General features: G+C 47.2%; 1 protein-coding gene across 2 annotated transcripts in view; it reads right to left on the bottom strand.

Annotated features, from left to right (window-relative positions):
- Fbxo10 (F-box protein 10) overlaps nt 1-20379 on the bottom strand; it is a 53516-nt gene that overhangs the window by 6913 nt on the left and 26224 nt on the right. Inside the window, exons 2-9 of one of the 2 annotated variants that reach the window (XM_046457442.2) lie at nt 18354-18944; nt 13973-14806; nt 8674-8823; nt 5748-5884; nt 3632-3702; nt 3106-3168; nt 2015-2167; nt 868-1137 (exon numbers count right to left, since the gene is read on the bottom strand). In XM_046457442.2, coding sequence (XP_046313398.1) covers nt 868-1137; nt 2015-2167; nt 3106-3168; nt 3632-3702; nt 5748-5884; nt 8674-8823; nt 13973-14806; nt 18354-18938 — 2263 coding nt within the window. In that variant the 5' untranslated portion in view covers nt 18939-18944. The remainder of the gene's footprint in view (nt 1-867; nt 1138-2014; nt 2168-3105; nt 3169-3631; nt 3703-5747; nt 5885-8673; nt 8824-13972; nt 14807-18353; nt 18945-20379) is intronic. The other variant, XM_046457443.2, reaches the window with a different exon arrangement.

The raw sequence follows: 20379 nt of genomic DNA, 5'->3' as shown, positions 1-20379 counted from the left end.
ACATTTTCTTCATCAGGGACATTCTATAATTTTTGAGTAGAAAAATTTGTCAAGCTAAGTAATATGGGTCTAAAAAAGGTGTTAGATATTTTGGAAAGGAAAAATGGTGCTTGGGGACAGTATGCCCAGAGACACTGTATACATGTAGGACAAAGCCCAGAGCAGGCAGTAGAGCCCCTGTCTTGTCAGGGATAGAGAGCATGGTGCCAGACCTGGTGTGGGGAGGATTCTGTGGCATTACATCTGCCCTCTGATGCAGCAAGAGAGCGGGGGTGGCAGGGTGGGGAGGGTGTGGGGAACAATGACTGGGACCTATGGAAGCAGCTGAGCTGTGAGCCTGTGAGTTTGAACCTCTCAGGGGCATCTACCTGCAGGTTCTCCTGGCTTGGTTGAGAACAGCAAAAATAAGTTGTGAATTATGTGGCTTTGCCTGTCTTGACGGACAGCATGACCACATGGAGGAAACCCTGAGTGAGAGGGGACAGAACTCATTTCCCAGAAAGGTGGGCTGGGGCTGCTTGCTGGCTGTTGCTCTCCTTGTCCTCTGTGACTCCCAGATGAAAGCCAGGGATGGAGTCCTTCCCCACTGGCACCCGTCAGTGATTCTTGCCCTATAAACATGTCATTGGGGATGGGAGGAGACCAAAATTCCAGGGAGAGGATGGACAGATGTGTTCACAGTGTTCAGAAGTTCAAGGTGACTTGGGATGTCTGAATGGGAGAAGGAATTTCAGGCAAGAGGGAAGCTTGTAGGGTAGGAGGTAAAAATGTGGCAGAGAGAAGTAGCTGATGAGGTCACGCTGGGACCAGTCTGCGGAGGGTCCTTAAGAGAGTGAGTTCTGCAGTTGGGGCTGGGGGCACACTCACCTCCGTTGTGATTAATACTGTTGGACTCCACAAGGGCTATAGTGAGGGGCCGCCGCAGTGGATCGTCCTCCTTCTCCAGCTCTGTCTCCCAGAGGATGGCATCCCCGTCCTCGCTGAAGTTCTCTTGGGCCCCATGGCCTCCAGGGAACTCACTGGAGCCATCCTTCTGGCTAAAAACTGCCACTCCATACAGGCCATTATAGCTCACATGGTTGCTGGTGACGTGGGGCAGGCTGGATGACATCATCCACACACCACAGCCCTTGTTAGCTGGGACAGGGAGAAGAGCTGGTTACTGACATGCAGCAACGGGTGACCTAGCACCGTGTCTCCCCAACCGGGACGCAGAAAGGCAGCAGCCTGGAATAAGTCACTTTAGCACCTGAGGCTGTTGGCTTCTCCTTCATACAAGAGGGAGGATAACGACCAGGTCAATCTCAAGCCAGGGTCATTCCATCAGGTATAAAAGTGCTGTCAAGCCACATTGCCAGATCAGGAACAGTGGCAGTGCCAAGCCCTCCCTGTACGGAGGGAGTAGCCCCAGTTTGAATCCCAGCCTTGCCACATCCTAGCTGTGTGACCTTGAGAAAGTTATCAAATCTCTGTGCCTCAGTTTCCTCCTAACTGTACCTTTAGAAGGCAGTCAGGATTAAATGTGATAATACATAGAAAGGAGCCAGCAGAGAGGTGGTCTGAATAAATGCTATCTGTAATTATTACTAGAGAGAGAGTCCAGAAAGATTAAGGCCTTGCCCAAAGCCACAGAGTAAGGAAGAATAATTCTCTCTCTGATTATCCTGTTTTCCCATTATATTTTCAATTTTCTGGAGCAACAGGAGAGTTAGATGTGTTGGAGCTTAAATAGGCAGCCTCTTGGCATAAGCCAGCTCTTGCTTTTACTATTTTACATAGGGAAAAGCCTCTGCTCTGCTGACCTAATGGGCTCAGGGTGTATTATGGGTCATTTACAATAGATACTCTTCATTAAGCGAGGCCTGAGGCAGTTCTTGTTCCTCAGATGAGGTCTCTGAGGCCCAGGGAAGTTGGTGACTTTCTCAGTACCTGTAGGGCTGGAGATGGAATGTGGCTTCCTGTCTCCTTGGTGGGGCTGGACCCCAGAACCAACCCCTGGGAACATGCTCCTCACCATAGATAGTATTTCCTTCTATTAGTCCTTTGCCTTCGTCGCCTACGACCACACCATCTGAGTAGCCAAAGCAGATGAGGTTACTCCTGAGGACGGGGATCCCTCCGCGGCGGATGTCCACACCTCCCCACTGATTCTCACGGATGACATTTTCTATGAAAAGAGGTGTAAAGAAAGTTAAAACCCAAAGGTCACCTGCAGTGCTGGCAATGAGGACTCACATAGCTAAGAGAAAGGACACCCCAGACCATGGTGTCAGCAATCCACACCCCAGAGTTTGTCCACTGCTGTTTCAGGACCTTGTCTGCTTTCCCCAAGGGCAAGGTTTGTGTGTGTGCACTCTCATAGCTCCCACCCACTGTGCCCAGTGGCCTTGAGACCCATGAGTAAGAGCAAGCTGGCTTCCGAACCCCAGAAGTGGAATCCGGCCATTCCTGCTCAGCCTCAGCTCCACTGACTAGACCCTTTTCTCTTCCCAGGAGCTATCCCCTCCTCCAGGAGTGGATTAAGAGGTCCCAAGTCAGAAGGGTGGTCTTGTACATGGCTTCCCAGCAGGGCAGACTCGCAGCCTCCTGGGACTAGGATGCAAGGGCTCTGAAATCCTGTGTGACTGGCCCTGTTCTGTTTCTGTGTCCCCATCTCATGTCTCTCCCCCTTGCTTGCCACACTCCAGTCCTGCAAGTGATCTCTGCTCAGGCGTGCCAAATCTGTTCCCCGGGGTGACCTTGTATGGGGAGTTTTTTTCCCTGGCTCTTTACCACTTTCTGGGTTCTAACTGATGTTTTACCATCTCAGAAAGGCCTGCCCTGACCACACAATTGAGCAACACTTTTATCATCTCATGCCAAGGACCTATAAAGCCCTTATCACCCCAGGCCAGTTTTACTTGTATATGTATGCTTAAACTATTCACTTGCTTTCCCCTCTAAAATGTCAGTTCCTGAGAGCAGGGACAGCATCTATTTCATTCACTGCTGTATCTCCAGCTCCTAGAACAGGGCCTGCACAGTGAGTGCTCATTAAGTGGTGGATGAATGGCAGCTGGATGCAGTCAGGGGATTCCCTGGGCCAAGATCCCAGGCATGACTCACTCTGTGCTGAGCCTCCATCCACGCATCCTGCAGACTTGATCCTGGCCTTGGGGAATATGCTGCCTAACATAAGAGATGGACAAAACAAAGCTCTAAGAAATTAAATAAATGTCCTGCAGAGGAGACATCCTGGGTGCAGTGAGTATCTGTATCTAAGAGGAGGTCAGGGAAGCCTTTCCTGAGAAGGGATGCTGGAGCCAAGACCTAAAGGATGAGCAGGTGTTGGCCAGACAGATTTCCAGAGTAGGTGGAAGCCCATAGGACATCTGACATTGGTGCTTCTGGAAGGACTGTGAGGTACCCATTGAGCTACTGTCAGCTCTGGGCTTGGCAGAGAGCAGACACTCCTTTGGTGCTGTGCCATGCCCATCTCATGAGAAGCCTGGCCAGCATGAAGCCCACGACCCTGTGAGCTTGCATGGAGTGGTGTAAGGTCCTGAAGCTGGTGGGGGTGATACCAGGGGACAGTGGCTTGGCTGTCCATTGTCTTTGCTAGCCATGGCTTCAGACAGTTCCCATCCCATACCTGTGATGAGGCCTTTGCCATTCTCGTTCACTGCTATGCCAGCTGCACGGCCCTTGAAGATGTGGTTCCCGCTGAAACGGAAGGCAAGTAAGACAAAGAGTGAGGCCAGGGTACCGACATCTGCTTCAAGACAATGCCTTCCTTGGTGGATTTCCCAATGGTTCAAGTTCAAAGGGGCATAAAGCAGCTCCTCAAGTCCTATAAGACATGAATTTAGAAACCTTTGGTTGTCCCTGGGATAGCCTGACCAAAAACTCAGCCCATGACTATATAATGGAAGCACAATGATATCCAGTTCTTTGTGGTTCCTCTTTACTGTCATCTACATATAAACATAATTTTAAATAGATGTCACCGTGCTGCATGGACCACAGGTAAAGTCTTGCTGGCATGAAGAATCCATAGGAGGCTATGCTAAGCTAGCTTGGGGGTATAGGTCATTATCTCTCAATGGCAAAAAAGATGCTATGGCCTGCCTCATCCTGGCCATTTCAGGGATCTCAAACTTCATTCTGTGTCCTTGCCCAGAGTCCTGCTTCCTATTACAAAGAAACCAAAAGGGAAAAAGCACAATATATTCTCTCAAGGTGCCTTCATTTTTTAAAAACCCATGACACTGGTCTCATCATGATATTCTTCACTCAAAACTCTGCAACAGTTCCCCAGCACCATTGCACTATAAGCACAGGTTACTTTAGTAAGCTGGGCATGGTGGCACACACCTGTAATCCCAGTGATTTGGGAGGTGGAGGCAGGAGGATCACAGGTTCAAAGCTACCTCAGCAACTTAGCAAGACCCTGTCTCTAAATAAAACATTAAAAAGGACTGAGGATGTGGCTCAGTGGTTAAGCACCCCTAGATTCAATCCCTAGTACTAAATAAATAAATACATAAATAAATAAAATAAAAATTAGTTTAATAAGTGCCTTTAACAGAAAAAAATTATCTGCCTCATAGTAATAGGAATGGATAAAAATTTTGGAATATCAAAAAAATGGAGAGTTCTGAAACCTTCCGAGTGATAAATATCAAAGCCATGCAACACCTATAATGGAATGATGCTGGGGTAAAACACCTCAGATTATACCTGCTACACATTATTGCCAGCTATTTTATTAAAGTGAAGACATAACCATGTGACTCTTCTGCTCAAAAACCTTTAAATATTCCCCATTATCTTGCCAGAAGCAATTTCCCCTTCCTCAGCCAGGACCCTTCCTGTCAGGCTCAAGCCTTTTTCTCCACCATTCCTTCCCACTGGCGGCATGGCAGACAGACTGCTGCCCAGCTATAAAAGGTCATGCTGCCATGACCCCTGGGTCCCAATTTCTTGGGACAGTCCCAATTCAATATATTCTGGTGTTCTCAAGTCACAGTGGACTGTCTGCCCACCCTTGGATCTGCTGCCTCTTGCTCATGCTTTCCCTTTGCTAGGAATGCCCACCCCCAGCTCCACAGGAGTCCAAGTCATACCTATTTCAAAGTCAACTCTAGGGCCACCTCCAATGGGAGGCCTTCCCATACATATCCTCTAGTCAAAACTATTCTTTCCTTCTCTTGATTCCACTCTGTTGCCATCTTCTCCATACTATAACAGGGATGGCAGATACAGGGTCCCAGTCCTGATACCTCTTTTCCCACCTGTGGCTCACATCACTAATGGATCCCAGCATGTTCTCATATGAGGCCGGATGTAGCCCTAGAATCTTAACACCGAGGCACTGGAGGTAGCCTCTATCAGGTGAGCAGAGTTGGCATGTGAGTGGAAATCTCTGTGCTATTCTCATCTTACACTGAATTTCTGCACATGCATGTCCTCCAGATTAGAGTAAGTGCCTGGTGAGCAGGGTCTACCCCTTGTTTACCTTTATTATCCCTTGTTAGAAGTGCTCAGTAATGTTTGCTGAATAGAATGCCTACACCCAGTTAACTGGAAGGGAGCCAGAAGCACAAGAGCAACTGTGTTATTGGGGTGGGATATGAGCAAAGTCTCTTCTTTATTTGCATCTGTACAGTTATTGTAGTGAACAAAAAAGGTTTTCAATTGGAGGAAAAAAAGGGAGTAGGGAAACAGAAAAGAGGGAGACTGTGGACTGGCCAGACAGTGCCACCTACCTCACGACTGGATTTCCGTGATACAGGATATAAATGCCAGCTTCCTTATTTGAAAAGATTTGGTTGTTCCTGATGACGCCTTTCCCATTGCCAAGGACAACAATGCCGGAGCGAAGGCCGTGGTGGATCTGGTTACACTGCAAGTGAAAACGAGACATCAGAGAAGATAGCATTGACCTGCAGCAAGAAGCCATGTGCTCAATCACTGCCATCCGACTGCCCAGGATGAACATGGTGGAGAAAAGGTCACCAACGATCCTTATCACATGGCAAAAGGATAGGACCACGCTGCTGCCCTGCTGTTCCTGCACAGGTGCATGTATGGAAACAGCGAGGGAGACGGCGGGGGTGTGTGTGTGTGTGGAATTCTCCCCCCAGCCTCTTGGATACAGTTTCACTGGTATTTATTGCTGAGGTCTCTTGGGTTCCATTTGCAAGGCAGGCTACGGAAAGTTTCTGAGCCTCTCCAGAGTCAGGGTACCACAATTGTCCACTCAGGCCTCATCTCCCATGGCCAGGAAGCCCATGTCTCAGGGAAGGGGAGTGCCCAGGGTCAATAGAATGTTAGCAGTCCAGAGGGACTATATCCAGAGAGGGGCAGGAGCCATTTGGTTTTGGTCCTCATGTCTCATTCAGGAGAAGGCCTGTGGAAGGACAGAAATGCTGGGGGAATCAGCTGTCCTGTGAGGGTCACAGGAAGTATTTGAGCTTCAGGACACTTAAAAGATATATATTTCTGATACTTTGTGTAAACAGAGAAACAGGCCAGGATTTTATAGTACATTTGTGATAGAGCTAGATCTGAAACCTAGTTTTTCTGTCTTCCAGTCCAGTTAGTTGCTTTTGTAGAAACTTAATTATATATTTTTAAATATGTATTTTTTTATTTGTAGGTGGACACAATACCTTTATTTTATTTTTATGTGGTGCTAAGGCTCAAACCCAGTGCCCCATGTGTTCCAGGCAAGTGCTCTACCACTGAGCCCCAGCCCAAGACTTAATATTTTTTACATTACAAAAAAATTACAAAAACATTGTCTCACCTTATTTCCTGAAATACAATCTCATTCTGCTCCTGCCCTTATACTGGGGATTGAATCAAGGGGCACTTTACCACTGAGCCACCTCTCCAGCCCTGTTTGGTTTTTATTTGAGACAGGGTCTTGCTAAGGTGCTGAGGGTCTCACTAAGTTGCTGAGGCTGACCTTGAACTTGGGATCCTCCTGTGTCAGCCTCCTGAGTCACTGGGATCACAGGCATGTGCCACCTTATTGGCTTAATCCCACCCTTAAAGGCTAGGTAAATCTCTTCCAAAATGATTTTATGGAGACAATGATGGAGTTTGCTTTAAAGCATTTCATGCTGCAAGCTTTCCTTACTGTCACTTACTTTCCTGACACCTCCCCCCCTCCACCTGGTGCTGGGGATGGAACCTAGGGCCTGCTAGGCAAGCATTCTACCACTGAGCTACACCCTCAGTCTTACTTTCCTGATTTCTGAAGGGTTTGGCAGACCCACAGAGGCAACCACTATCTGAGAGAAGTCCCTTGAAAGCTGACAAGCTCAGAGAGTGAGGCATATGCAACAGTATATCCACCCTCATCCCCACTCACAAAGCAAGGACTGAAACATGCTGTTCTGTTCTCTTCCCCCTCCACCTGCTAAGGTGATCTACCCCTCTTCCCTCTGCCTATAGGAAAGAGAACTCCTCTGATCTCTGGCAACAGCGATAGTAAGTTCCTAGGCCAAGGCAGTGCATCAGCCACCTGCTGTGTGACAGGAACACAGCAAGTGGAGTGGTGGACAGAGGACGCTGGCTAGTGTGTCTTTTTAAAAATAGTTAGGAATTTTCCTTTCTCTACCCTGTCATTGCCAGTCTAGATATAGTGGGCTAAGAACATCAACTGAGTCAGACTGCCTGGATTCAAATCCCAGCTGTCACTGGTTATGTGGCTGGGCAAGATCCTTTTGCTCTTTGTGGCCAGTGTCTTCACTTGTAAAATGGGGATAATGTATGTCTACTTTCCAAGGCTACACAAGGATTAAAGGAGAATTAAGTAAATATCTACACAGTGCTTAGGAAAGTATCTGGCATATAATAAACTTTACACTTAAGGTTGGCTATTACTTTTCCAAGTGCACACTTTCTGGAAATCTGTCTCTCAGGAATGCCAGACTGAAAAGGGGGCTGGTTTCTTAGATCATTGGTCAGAAATTCTAAGATTTTTAAGTGGTTTTCACATTGGTATAAAATCAAACTCAATATGTCCTCACAATATCCATGAAACAAATCATTTTCTGAACTATATATCTTACATGCCCTCTTGATTTTATAGAAAAGAAAGAAACTAATGAGGGAGTCTTTTGGGGGGCTTGTTTTTAAATCCAAGTGTCTTTTGGAGCAGACACTATGTATGTATTCTTTTTCTTTTGAGTACTGGGGATTGAACCCAGAAGGACTTTACCAAACAGTCACATTACCAGCCCTTTTTTTTTATTTTGAGAAAGGGTCTCACTAAGTTGCTGAGGCTGGTCTCAACCTTGTGATCCTTCTGCCTCAACCTCCAGGGTCAGTGGGATTACAGTCATGTCCCAAGGAGCTGGCTTTTGTGTCTGTATTCTTAAACTCAAAGCCACCCATAACCTATCAGGGCTGTTGGGAGGGCCCTGTGGAATTTCCCTGTCCATCCCATGCTCTTCTTCACTGATGGGGAAAGGGCAGGAAGCAACTTCTCCAAAGCCATTACTAATGTATGGAAAGACAAAAAGAAGCGGAGTCACAGGACACACAGAGAGGAGCAGAAACTACCTGCAAACAGGAAGCATGTAAATTCAAGACGGCAACATTGATTTAAATATCCTCGGAAAAGATTTCTGAAATCCTTGAGAGCCAGCCTGAACAGGGGAGGAAGACAGAGGAAAGTACCAGGATGAGCGGGTTGGACTTCTTCCGGATGTCCACACCAGCCTCTGCGTTGTGGTAGATGTTGTTGCCCGCGATCAGGCCTCCGCCTTCCAGGCGAAGAAAGATGCCTGAAGCTCGGCAGCGGTAAATGTCGTTCCTGAGCATGACGATCTAAGCAGAAGAGAGAAAGCCATTTACTCTCCTATCACAGGGAATTTGTTAGAGATCACACACCTCAAGTCTTTTTCTTCCCAGCTGGTCCCCACGGGTGCCTACTGTTAACCACAGGTGAGAGGAGTGCCTCCCTCCGCACCTGCCCTCCCACTGTGAGCTCCCAGGACACCTGCCTGCCTTGGCATTGCCCTGTGGGCTCTTTACCCAACACCTTCACATTGCAGCTTTACAAACTTGGACTGATGCTTGGCTCCAGGGCTAAGCTGCAAGATTGGATGATGGGATGCAAACGATGCTTACAGAAGACAGGATTCGGGGTCTTCAAGCTTTATGCACTAGGGTTGCACAAAGACTTCCCAGGGGTCCAGGGGCACAGCTGCTTTTAATGGAATCAAGTTCTAGATCTATCACTGCTATTTGTATCTTTCCAAGTATTCACCTGCCTGAGCCAGCACCAAATAAGATACCACAGATTCTCCTGAACCACCTTCCCTTCCACTTTATGAAATGATGGCTGATTCTCAATTGAAAAACAAACCAACCAACAAACAAATTACTTAAAAAAAAAAAAAAGAAGAAGAAGAAGAAGTCTACTCGTGCCTAACTTGAACCGATCTTGGTGTACTAGCTGGTATAGAAAAACCACTGAGACTCCAAACTAAGGGACAAATAGAAATACTGGTATAAGAAAGCCTCCTTTAAAGAAGGTACCAAGCTTATTTAGAGGATGTTTTCAATTATATTTTCTTCTTACATTTAGTAAGTATAGGTGGTTTTAAACAACTGTATATTAACACAATACATTATGATAAATTGTGTACTACTATTAAACAATATAATATATTAGGATAAATTTTGGGAGGAGTATAATAGAAGTCCAATTCCAAGGTGGTCTTGGATTCTTCTTATGATGGAAAAAGCTGCTCCTACACTTACAAGACAATAAGATAGTACGCACAAACATAAAAACCTTTCTGGAACTCATCAGAGAGCTGAGGGTGCAGGACAATGAGTGCCATACAATCTGGTAAGAATTCTGCTGACATTCTTAATGAATTGTTCAAGGCTAAGTGTGAGCTAGGTAAAGAGCACAGAAACTGGTGGTAGCTGCACCTATTTACTTCTCCATGGATCTCCCTGGGTGCTCATGGAGAAAGACTGGGGGAAGGACAGCAGGAGACAACTTTTTTTGGAAGTTCAGGTTTTGGGGAAAAGATAGCTGACTCTGAGAAAGGCACCAGGCCCCTCCTGGACTCTTCCCTAACTTTCCTATAACACAAGCCTTAAGTAGCTGGAATCTGGGACAAGAGCAGCAAACCCTGTGCCACCCAGTGAACAGCTTCACCTTTGGGGGCAGTGGGAGGAACCCATCTTGGGTCAGTGCCTCTGAGAGAGCAACCTTTATGCTGGGGGTGAGGTAGGGTCACTGACAAAGTCCTTTCCAAGACCTGTGGACATAGCACCTGCCCAGACTAAGGATGAACCAGGATAATAAAGAAAATCTGTCACCATGCTGGCAGGTTCACTTGTGCAGAGTGACATATAACAGCAGCCTAATGAGGTGGGGAGGATGAGAGCAAGGAGAGGCCTCTGCGGAGCAGGTGCAAAGGGAAGATTCAGGACAGACAGAACCAGCACAAGGTTGAGATAGAGGAAACTGAAGCCCACGGGACACTGAGGATAATCCAGATGACATCATCCAATTCCCTATGAGATTGATCCCAAAAGAGCAAGCAAAAGCATTTCCAAACATCAACACAATTTGCCTCGGTCTCTGCTGGCCTATTATAGACACCTGACTTCCAACTATAAATTCCAACCCGCAGGAAGGAGAACATCACAGTCGGTGCTGCTTTTCATCTTGAAACCTCAAGTGACTGGGCTCCTTCTGCCAGCCTTCACCCTGCTGGGATGCTCTAGAGTCAAATGGGCTGAATGCAGCACAGAGACAGGCCCAGTAAGCCCCACAATCCCACACAGCTCCCTGCGTCTATCATGCCGCTTAGCATGCCATTGAACCTGATGCTGGGTACGCATGAAACATTGTGGACCTTTTTTTTTTTTAAAGTTAAAAACCCCATGGGCTGGAGATGTGGCTCAAGCTGTAGCGCGCTTGCTTGGCATGCATGCGGCTCAGGTTCGATCCTCAGCACCACATACAAAGATGTTATGTCCGCCGAAAACTAAAAATAAATAAATTATTGGAGTCTTTAAAAAAACAAACAAACAAAAAAAAAAAACCCTGAATGTGGCCAGGCACAATGGCGCATGTCTGTGATTCCAGTGGGGCTTGGGAGGCTGAAGCAGGAGGATTGCAAGTTCAAAGCCAGCCTAAGCAAAAGTGACACCATATTTCTAAATAAAATACAAAGTAGGGCTGGGAATGTGGCTCAGTGGTTGAGTGCCCTGAGTTAAATCCTTGGTACAAAAAAAAAAAAAAACAAAAAAACACTGAATATATATATTTTTTTCAGGTGAAAAATACTAGAGCTTCATCAGGAATTTCTGGCCACACAACTCCTGCTAAAAGTCCCATGGAGGCAGTTGTTCAAGAGGGCTACAACTAAGGCTGTATAACTTTTTGTCTGTCCATGTGGATATCTCCAGTGATGGCCTGCACAAAGCCAAGTCCCTACACTCTGCCAGCATGTCAGTGCACATCTTTCTCCAAAGCTCCAGATCCAGACAAGATGGCACATCTGCCAGATGTCACAAGTGCTGCAAACTCAAGGTACCCCAAACCAAGCTCATGTTCTTCAAGCTCCAGCCATTGCCTCAGCTGCTTGGGCCATAAATCCAGGTCTCGTGCTCTCGACTATTCCCTGTCCCCTCCTGTCTATCTCTGGACCACAGTCATCAACTGCTTCTCATGGACCTCCTTGCCTCCAGCCTTGTTCTCCCAGTTAGTCCTCTAAGAGGTTCACGGAAGAAGCGTTTAGAAGGCAGATCTGTATATAGTTCTCCTCTGCTTAAAATCTCTCAGCAGGCTCCCAGCAAACCTCAAGGTCAACTCCAATCTTGTTGGCAAGACCTTGACTAGACTCCAGTTTCCTTCCTTGGCAACTCTTGCCAACCTCATCTCCAGTTCTGGCCTGCTGAGCGACTTGTAGCTCCTTACTTCTGGGCCTTTGTACATACACCTGGTGCCACACAGCTTCACCCTGCTAACTCTTACTCCTCCTGAATAGCATGGGCCAGGCACTGTTCCTCGAGGAAACTTTTCATGGTTCCTTGAGGCTGGACCCGATGCTCCCCTTTCAGGTCTCTTGTGCCACCCATGGCAGCTCTGTCATTGAACTTCTCACACTGGACTGTCAACACCTTTTTTTAAAAATGAGTTTATTGAGCACTTGCTATATACCAGCTACATGGCTAAGCACTTTACATATGTGCCCTATAATAATTATCCTTGCTACGCCTTGGAGATAAGTAGTATCATTAATCCAAGGGACTTTAGTGGCAGATCACAGGCATATTCTTAATAATTATGCAAGGAGGAAAGCCCTCCCTGAGGGCTTGAACCAGACCCTTTCATCATGGTGTCTAAGAGCAAAACCATCATCCTTCCTCTTTTTTTTTTTTTTTAATACATGTCTAGGGATTGAACCCAGGGGCACTTTACCACTGCACTATACCCCAGCCCTTTTTTATTTCTTTGAGATAGAGTCTAAGTTGTTGAGGGTCTTGCTAAGTTGTGAGGCTGGCCTGGAATTTGTGATCCTCCTGCCCCAGCCTCCTGAATCACTGAGATTTCAGAAGTGTGTCAACATGCCTGGCCACCCTTCCTCTTTTTTTTTTTTAAATATTTTTATTAGTTGTTGATGAATTTTTGTTTATTTATTTGTATGTGGTGCTGAGAATCAAACCCAGTGTGTCACACATGCTAGGCAAGCACTCTACCACTGAGCTACAACCGCAGCCCCCAACATCCTTCCTTTTTTATTTTACCATTTTCTTTTCTGTTTATAGTACACTTTTATGTTATGCTTTCTGGGTAATATCACCTAAAATCCTCTTTGGAAGTGGGCTGGGTAATATACTACTAAAATGCAATTGCTATTAACCATTCTAGAAGCCTGTAAGATCCATGTTTGACATTTGTACAGTGCCCTTTAGTTTACTGAGGACAATTTCTAATACTATGGCAACTGGATCCTCAACCTTAGTGAGAGAAACAAGGTAGGAATGCTTACTTCTCCTGTACAGAAGCAAAGGTAATGTGCACAGTGAATAACAGAGATGTGACACTCAAACCTAGGTGCTGGGCCATGCCTTCTGCAAGGCCTGTCTTGCACCTGCTCCTCAGAGAGGACCTCTCTCCTTACTTTCATCCTTTCCCTGCAGAAAGAAAGAAGAGCCTTTCCTGTCACCAATCGTGTATGAGATTTTTAGGCTGTCATGAAGCATCCAAAGTGCCTGCAAATGTAAGGTGCTGCTGGCAGCAATGGCTTGTGGTTTGCTCTTAGCATCAACTCCAGTGTCTTGTCAGGGCTTTCCAGGCCCTGGGTGGGGTGGCTCTTTTTTTGCCTGAGTCTTTTCAACCTGTCCCTGATGCGTGGGTGAAGTCAGTCTCACACCCAGGACCCCCAGCACAAGATGTTTCTGCTACTGGAATGTCCCACTCTGTATCCCCTTTTCATCACACATGTCCCATTTGCCCCAGAACCTTCACTCATCCTGCTCAGCCTAGACATCTCCTCTGGGAAGCCTTCGCAACTACCCTGCTCGAGTTTGCACGGAACGCTGTGATCATTTCTCCCTGAATTCTCTCTTACCTTGCTTCTTCTATTAGGACTTGGGCAACAGGTTTGAGAAGCTGTGTGATATAGTGAATGGAGGCAGAAGACCTGGGTGCTAGTCTCAGATCTGCCTCAAACTTACTGTGTGACCCTGGGCAAGACACCTTCCCTCTCTTGGCCTATTTCCTTTTCTGTGAAATGGGAAAACTTTCTGCCCTGTCCAAATCAGATGATGGACACAAAGTCCTGTGTGTGTTAATAAGATTTAGAAAAGATTATTTTTAAAATGCAAAGTAGCCCCTCACACCCTTCCTACACAAAGCCACAGGAGCCGGCTCAGCTATCAATAGTCATGTTTCTGGTGACCCAGTAAGGCTCATGTCTACACTCAGCCCTTACAACAGCACCTTGCTATTATGTATACACCGCACTGCGTAAGTCAAGTTCCGGAAGATGTTTCCTTCCATCTTGGCTCGGCCGTAGGAGCAGACAAAGACACCTCCCTTCCCGTCCCGGAACAGGCACTTGCGGATGAGGCAGCCCTGCACGGAGCTGGCCAGGGCCATGGCCTCCTTGTCCTTCTGCAGCTCCTGCTGCAGTGAGTGCAGCACCAGGCAGCTAGGCAGCTGAATGGATGCTCCTGGCAGCGGTGGGCCCAGAAAGGAGCCGCCCAGAACGGGGCGCGGGCCTTGCACTTGGTAGGAGAGTCTGTAAGTGAGCTGGTCCTCATCCTCATCCTCACCGCTAGGACTCAGGCCTCCATCGCTGCTGTCTGGTGTCTGGGCCACCCTTTCCCCATCGCTGCCCACCTCTGCCTCCTGGGAGCCAGCCTTGGAACCTGGCTTTGGGGAGCTAGAGGCTGGGCTGGTCGGGCTCTGGCTGCCTTCGATGACAATGTCACAGGTCCTTGGGCTCCAGGCCTGGTCCCGGCTCTCTAGGTCCAGGGACATTAAAAAGTCAGAATCCTCTGTGGGGAGCAAGCTGGGAGAGGACTTGATAAGCCCCAGTAAATACTTGTAGGCCCAGTTCTTATCTGCTGATGGGTGACCTTCAACTGTCACAGAGTTGTTTTCGCTGCCCACAAATTCACAGTTTTCCAGAACACACAGGGGCACGTTGTGCAGGAAGACATGGGTGTTTTTGAAGGTGCAAAACTTCACTTGGCAGGTGCCTGGGCCATGAACCTGAATGTGCCCATTCTCAAAGTTGCAGTTGTCAAACTGGACGTGACCTGATGTGGTCTGGAGAATGAAAAGGAGAAACCGGTTGTAAGAGGGCTAAGCTTTGCTTTGGTGGTCAGCTCTCCAGGTGCTCTTTTTAAGAAGAGTAGAGCAAGGAGAGGCCATGTGTTCCATCAATCATCTCCCCTTCCCTACCAGGGCCTGAGCTGGGGAACTGCTCTGCACCAGACAGGAAGAAAAACTGGGAGCTGCCTGCACTAGTTCCCCTCTGATCCCAAGGAAGTGGGACAGGAGTGGATGATGGCAGAAAAGTTCTCACTTTGCATCATGGCCTTCCTACATGTCTTCAGTGGATTCTCCTAATACTTGTGAAATGCTTAGTGAGAATTCCTCCCTCCCTTCCCTTCCCTTTGTAGTGAAAGTTGGAAGGAGGGTAAAAGCTATATCTGGAGATGCTGGGTGAGATGGAATTGACACATGTTAATAAGGGAGATAAAGCAGGAGAGGGTCACTCTGGAGAGGATCCAAAATGGTCAGAAGAGCCTTTTTTTTTTTTTTTTTTTTGAGAAAAAGGTTTATTGCTTTGCTATCAAAGGAGAAACACAAGGGACTCCTGTCCCAAAGGCTGTGATTCTGCCCACACCAGGAATGGGGGGGCTTATAAAGAGGTAATTCAAAGGCTACATTCTACGTGTTCTCTGTTGGAGTTGTAATTCACTTGTTAATTGGGAGACAGTCATTTCTGAGATCTTCTGATACCATCTCCAAAGTCTGGATTACTTGTTCCTATGGTGGGTGTGTACTCAGGGACAGATAATTCTGCCTAGGATGGGGAAGAAAGGTAATCCTGTTCCCCCTGAGATTAGGGAAAGGGAGAGATTAGAGCTCAGGAGAGCTTTGAAAAAAAATTTCGGGGGGTAGGAGGTGGCACTGTGATTTGAACACAGGGTCTCACACATGCTAAGCAAGTATCCTACCACTAAGCTACACCCTGGTCCTGAGAGATTTGAATTTTTATAAATATAGGCATTAGCTGGGAACTGAGCAAAACTTTACCAATCCTCCAAAAGGCAGGGGAGTCCCTGAACAGTGACTGGGTTATATGAAGAATGTGTCAAATCATAGGCATTTCTCCAGGTCTCACGTTCTCAAAGCGCTTTCCTTTCATTCCTGCCCTCTCTTGGGCCTGCAGGCAGGTGCCCTTCACCTGAACCTTTTGCCCTGTTGAACATCTGAACTCAAGGCCTCATGGAACCCTGATCACTGGTGGAGGAGAGCAGGCAGGAGGGCTGAGCCCTACCTGAACTGAGACAGGTGCTGGGAAAGGGTGAGTCTGTGCGGTGACTGATGGGGGCACAGCAAGACAGCAGATGGCCTCTCTAGAGAGAGGACCAAGTATGCCGCCAGAGCCAGGAAGTCCTAAGGAGTGGTTAAGAGCACAGGCTCTGGAGGGTTGACCATGCAGGACAGCTCCTGGCTCTGCCTTTCTCAAGCATGAACATGGGGCAAATGACTTCACCTCTTTAAGCCTCAATTTCCTTGTCTGCAGCCCAGGGCTTATTAGTTAATAAAGCATAAAGCACAGTGCCAGGTGCAAAGCTGGCAATAAAAGTTACCATTATTGTCTGGAGTCAGGAACACGAGGAACAGAGAGCCCTCAGGAGTCTGAGGTGGGGAGGGGAAGCCCTGAACCCACAGCATAATTCATCTGGGCCTCTTGGCTCCAGGCCTCACTGAGAGGCAAGCTTGGCAAGACCCAGTTGCTTTATATTTCTGGGGGTGGGGAGACCTGTTTCTGGATCTCAAATACTATCAGATGCCATAAAATGAAGGAGGGGGTGTCTCGTGATTCCATTTAACAGTCCAGCCACACCTATCCCTTGAACAATCTTTAAAATTCTCTAGCAGTGGCCTCCCTTGAAAGCTTGTCCCAGAGCTGAAGTCCCCTTAACCTCTCCAAGTCCTTCCTTACAGCTAACTTATTTTTTTCTAGCTGCAATTTAAGTCCATCTTGTCTTCCTTGATCCTTTCTAAGGATAAAGGCCAGTGCTCTGGAGATGCACAGCCACTGCTAGGGTCCTCGGGTTTCACTGCAAACTGCTGAGAATAGTCCTAGTCTTTGCTTTTTTTAGGAAAGGCCATTTCAGGCCACTGTGCCTCTTTTATGCAAAATACTATCATGGACTGAGCACTAATTCACGCCAAGCACTAAGCCAAATGGTGGGCCACCCAGAGGCCCAAGGCCAGGCTCTTTCCCTTGAAGGCCTATGGCTACACTGCTGAGGGGGAAGCAGAGACTGAAATTAACATATTCTTCAAATAATTAATATATTATGAAAATGAGGGGTCTGGAATATTGTTTCTAGACAATGTCCCCTTTCCATGTCTGTGGACCAGCACACGGGAAACATATCAGACCTCAGAGGACTGTGTGTATAGGAATAGCTATTGAACTCTCAATTCTAACAATTCTAACAGTCCTTATAAAACATTCTAGAGTCAAAAAAGCAGGATTTTAAGCTTTCAAGGAATCCAACATGATGTGATTTTATAAGTGCTTAGATCAGGAGGCCCAAATTTGAGCTCTAACCTCACTAATTAACCACCTGAGAAAGTTACTTAGCATCTTTAACCTCTAGTACCCCTCATCTACAAAACGGGGACACCACATCTACTCTATCTGCCACAATGTTTGTTGAGGGGATCAAGTGAGGCCATGGATGGAAAGTCACCTAGATTATAAATACGGGTTTTGGATCCTAGCTGTCCCTACTGAGTCTGTGACCCTGGGTATATCACTGAATCTTGTTGAGCCTCAACTTCCTTATCTATAAAATCAGATGACACTACCCATCCCATCAGACTATAGGGAAAGTAAGTGAGATCACGGCTGTAAAGCCCATACCGAGTGCACATCAAGTGCTTCCTAAATGGCTGGTGGTATAATGACCATTACAAATGCAAGAGACAAGCTACTAATGGTAGTAATAGGGGAAATATAATTTTTACCAAATAGGTACATAATCCAAATATTGCAGAAGGTAGGCAAGACATAAGCTGTAGACTGTTGTGCCAGGAACTACCAATGCCTTCATACATGCTTTGCTCTGAACACATCTGTGTGTTCATGGAAGGAATGTGTTGGAATAACATTTCCTGATCCCTTCTCCAGTCACCCTTGAGAAGTAGCCACTCCTGGTAAAAGCCTGACTTTCCTTGACCTGCGTAGGGCGGGGTGTTCATGTGTTGAGATTTGCTGCCCCTGCATGACCTTCTCTCTGGCTCACCCGCTGCCATGAGCAGCTAGCTAATGAGTTCTCTGCTTCCTCTCACCATGTTGCAGCCTGGCTTGCCCACCAGGCTACTCAACCTGTAGCTCCAGAGAATCTAGTTGGAAAGGGAACAGCAGTTTTGACCCCAAAGCCAAGGCTCATTTTCTAATACAGCTTTGATGGGGATAAAACTGTGCCCATTTCTCAATGGGTTCAGACCTCAGAGGACTGTGTGTACAGGAATAGCTATTGAACTCTCAATTCCAACAAAAATTGAGAAGAGGCCATGCCCCTGAGTTCAGGGCTGGATGGCATCTACTGGATGTGACACCCACCTTATACATGATGGGTGAGAACCAAGCTGGCATGAAGATGAGGTTGCACAGGCGTGTGGTTGAGCAGTGCTGATCAATGCTGGCTAGCAGGGCCACCTCACCCAACTTGCCATGGCCTACAATCTCCACAGGCACCTTCAGGATGATTTCACCTTGCTCTTCGTACACACCTGGAAACAGCACAATTCGGTCATACAGGCTGGCCATGGCCAAGGCGCTGCCCAGACTGTCAAACTCATGGCCTGGCCCGACACTTAGGGTGCGTCGTTCCCTCCTCCTGCGGAATAGAGAAAAGCAGACAGAGGACTCCAAGTCCAGGGCATTCTTGGTCCATGTCTTGGAGGCAAGGTAATGCTGCTTGAAGGCCTCCCGCCAAGACTCGGGCTCCACATCAGGCTGGTTGGGCCAGTTGGGATGGCGGCACTCCGTACAGCCTAGGCACAGCTGCCGCCAGCGAGTACTGTCAAGACTGAGGATCAGTTCATACCAGGCCCTGCACACCAGGCTGCAGCGGCCCAGATCAGGAAGGTGCAAGTAGGCTAAGATCATGCGCCACAGCTCCAGGGGCAGGCCTCCAGCCTCCATGGTCACCTGGAGAAAGACACAAAAGAGAAGAGGCTTTTGTCTACCCTGTTTACCTTTCCCCTTCATAACATACCCCACCATCTCCCTAGGGATGAGCGAGTGAACAAGGCCCAGCCAATCAAAGGACCCCATTCCTGCGATCAGAATCCTTCTCTGACCAAGTGTTAGAAGGAAGACTCTTTTCTCTTTGGTCAGACACTTTAAGGATATGACTCCAGAACTGCTGGCAGCTAGGTACCCCTCTCCATGGAGAAAACCTTGTGGAATGAGAGCGAAGCAGAAAAGAATAGAGATGGAGGATGAAAAGTGAAAATGAGTATGAAAAAAAGGTGAGTACACTTGTATGTGTCTGGAGGTGCCGAGTACAGATTCCTAAAGATGCCCTCACATCTACGGTTCTTCCTTCAATCTAGTGAGGGGCTCCAGTGGCCTTCCATAAATCCCCTTTATGCTAAAACTAGTTTGATTTGGGTTTCTGTGACTTGTAACTGAAAGGGTTTGGATTCATAGAGAGGGAACCTACCTTTGGCTCTGATGGTCCTATGGGTGTGGATCCCTTAGGTTCCCTGGGAAGAGACTACTATCTCTTCATTACCAGTAGGAAGAAGAATGGAATCTGTCTGTTTCTCCTCATTCCCAGACCAAATCACTGCTACTGTTTTCCATGTGGGGCAGCCCCTGGAAAGACTGTGTGGGTTTTGGTCCTGGCTCAGTCACTGGTTACTGATGTAATCCTAATGTCCTAAACATTTAGTAGGCTGGCTGCCCAGCCATCTGCCTCCTTGCTTACTCTGGAAAATATCCTTCTCTCTTACTGATTTATACCACACAGTTACAGAGGCTTCCTGAAGATGTGTGTACAGAAAAACGATACCCCAACTCCTAAGCTGCAACTGATTGGCTGCAATTGATCCAAATGGCTCTTCGAGACTTCCAAGAGAATATGAGGTGCTATTCTAAAATCAGGGTAGTTTCCTTCCTGAATGATGGGAAATGGATGCCTTCTTTCCTAAGCTATAAACTCAGGAATAGGCTGAGCTTGGTGGCGCACACTTGTAATCCCAGAGACTCAGGAGGCTGGAGGCAGAAGGATTGAGAGTTCCAGGCCAGCTCTGGCAACTCAGTGAGACCTTGTCTCAACAAACAAACAAATGGGCAGGGCTGGAGGTTAGCTCAGTGGTAGAGCACTCCTGGGTTCAATCCCCAATTCTGCCAAAAGTAATAAATACACAATATTTAAATAAATACAAATAAACTCAGAGATAGTTGCTGGTGATCATTTTTCCCTGAGATGGGAGGCAGAAGTGGGTCTATAATGAGAGAAGAATGAATCAGAGACACAGAAAAAAAGCCGAGAAAAGAGCAGAAGCATTCCAGTTTCTCTGGAGCAGGCCTCGCCTCAGTCCTCTCCCCAGAGCTCAGCTTTATCCTTGCCCTTTGA

This window comes from Marmota monax, unplaced genomic scaffold, assembly GCF_021218885.2.
Source record: "Marmota monax isolate L192 unplaced genomic scaffold, Marmota_monax_Labrador192_F-V1.1 WCK01_AAM20220418_F8-fsc00069, whole genome shotgun sequence".
In the NCBI taxonomy this organism is placed as follows: Eukaryota; Metazoa; Chordata; class Mammalia; order Rodentia; family Sciuridae; genus Marmota; species Marmota monax.
The sequence above is the reverse complement of the archived record's forward strand: the minus strand, read 5'-3'. Positions and strand labels throughout refer to the sequence as shown.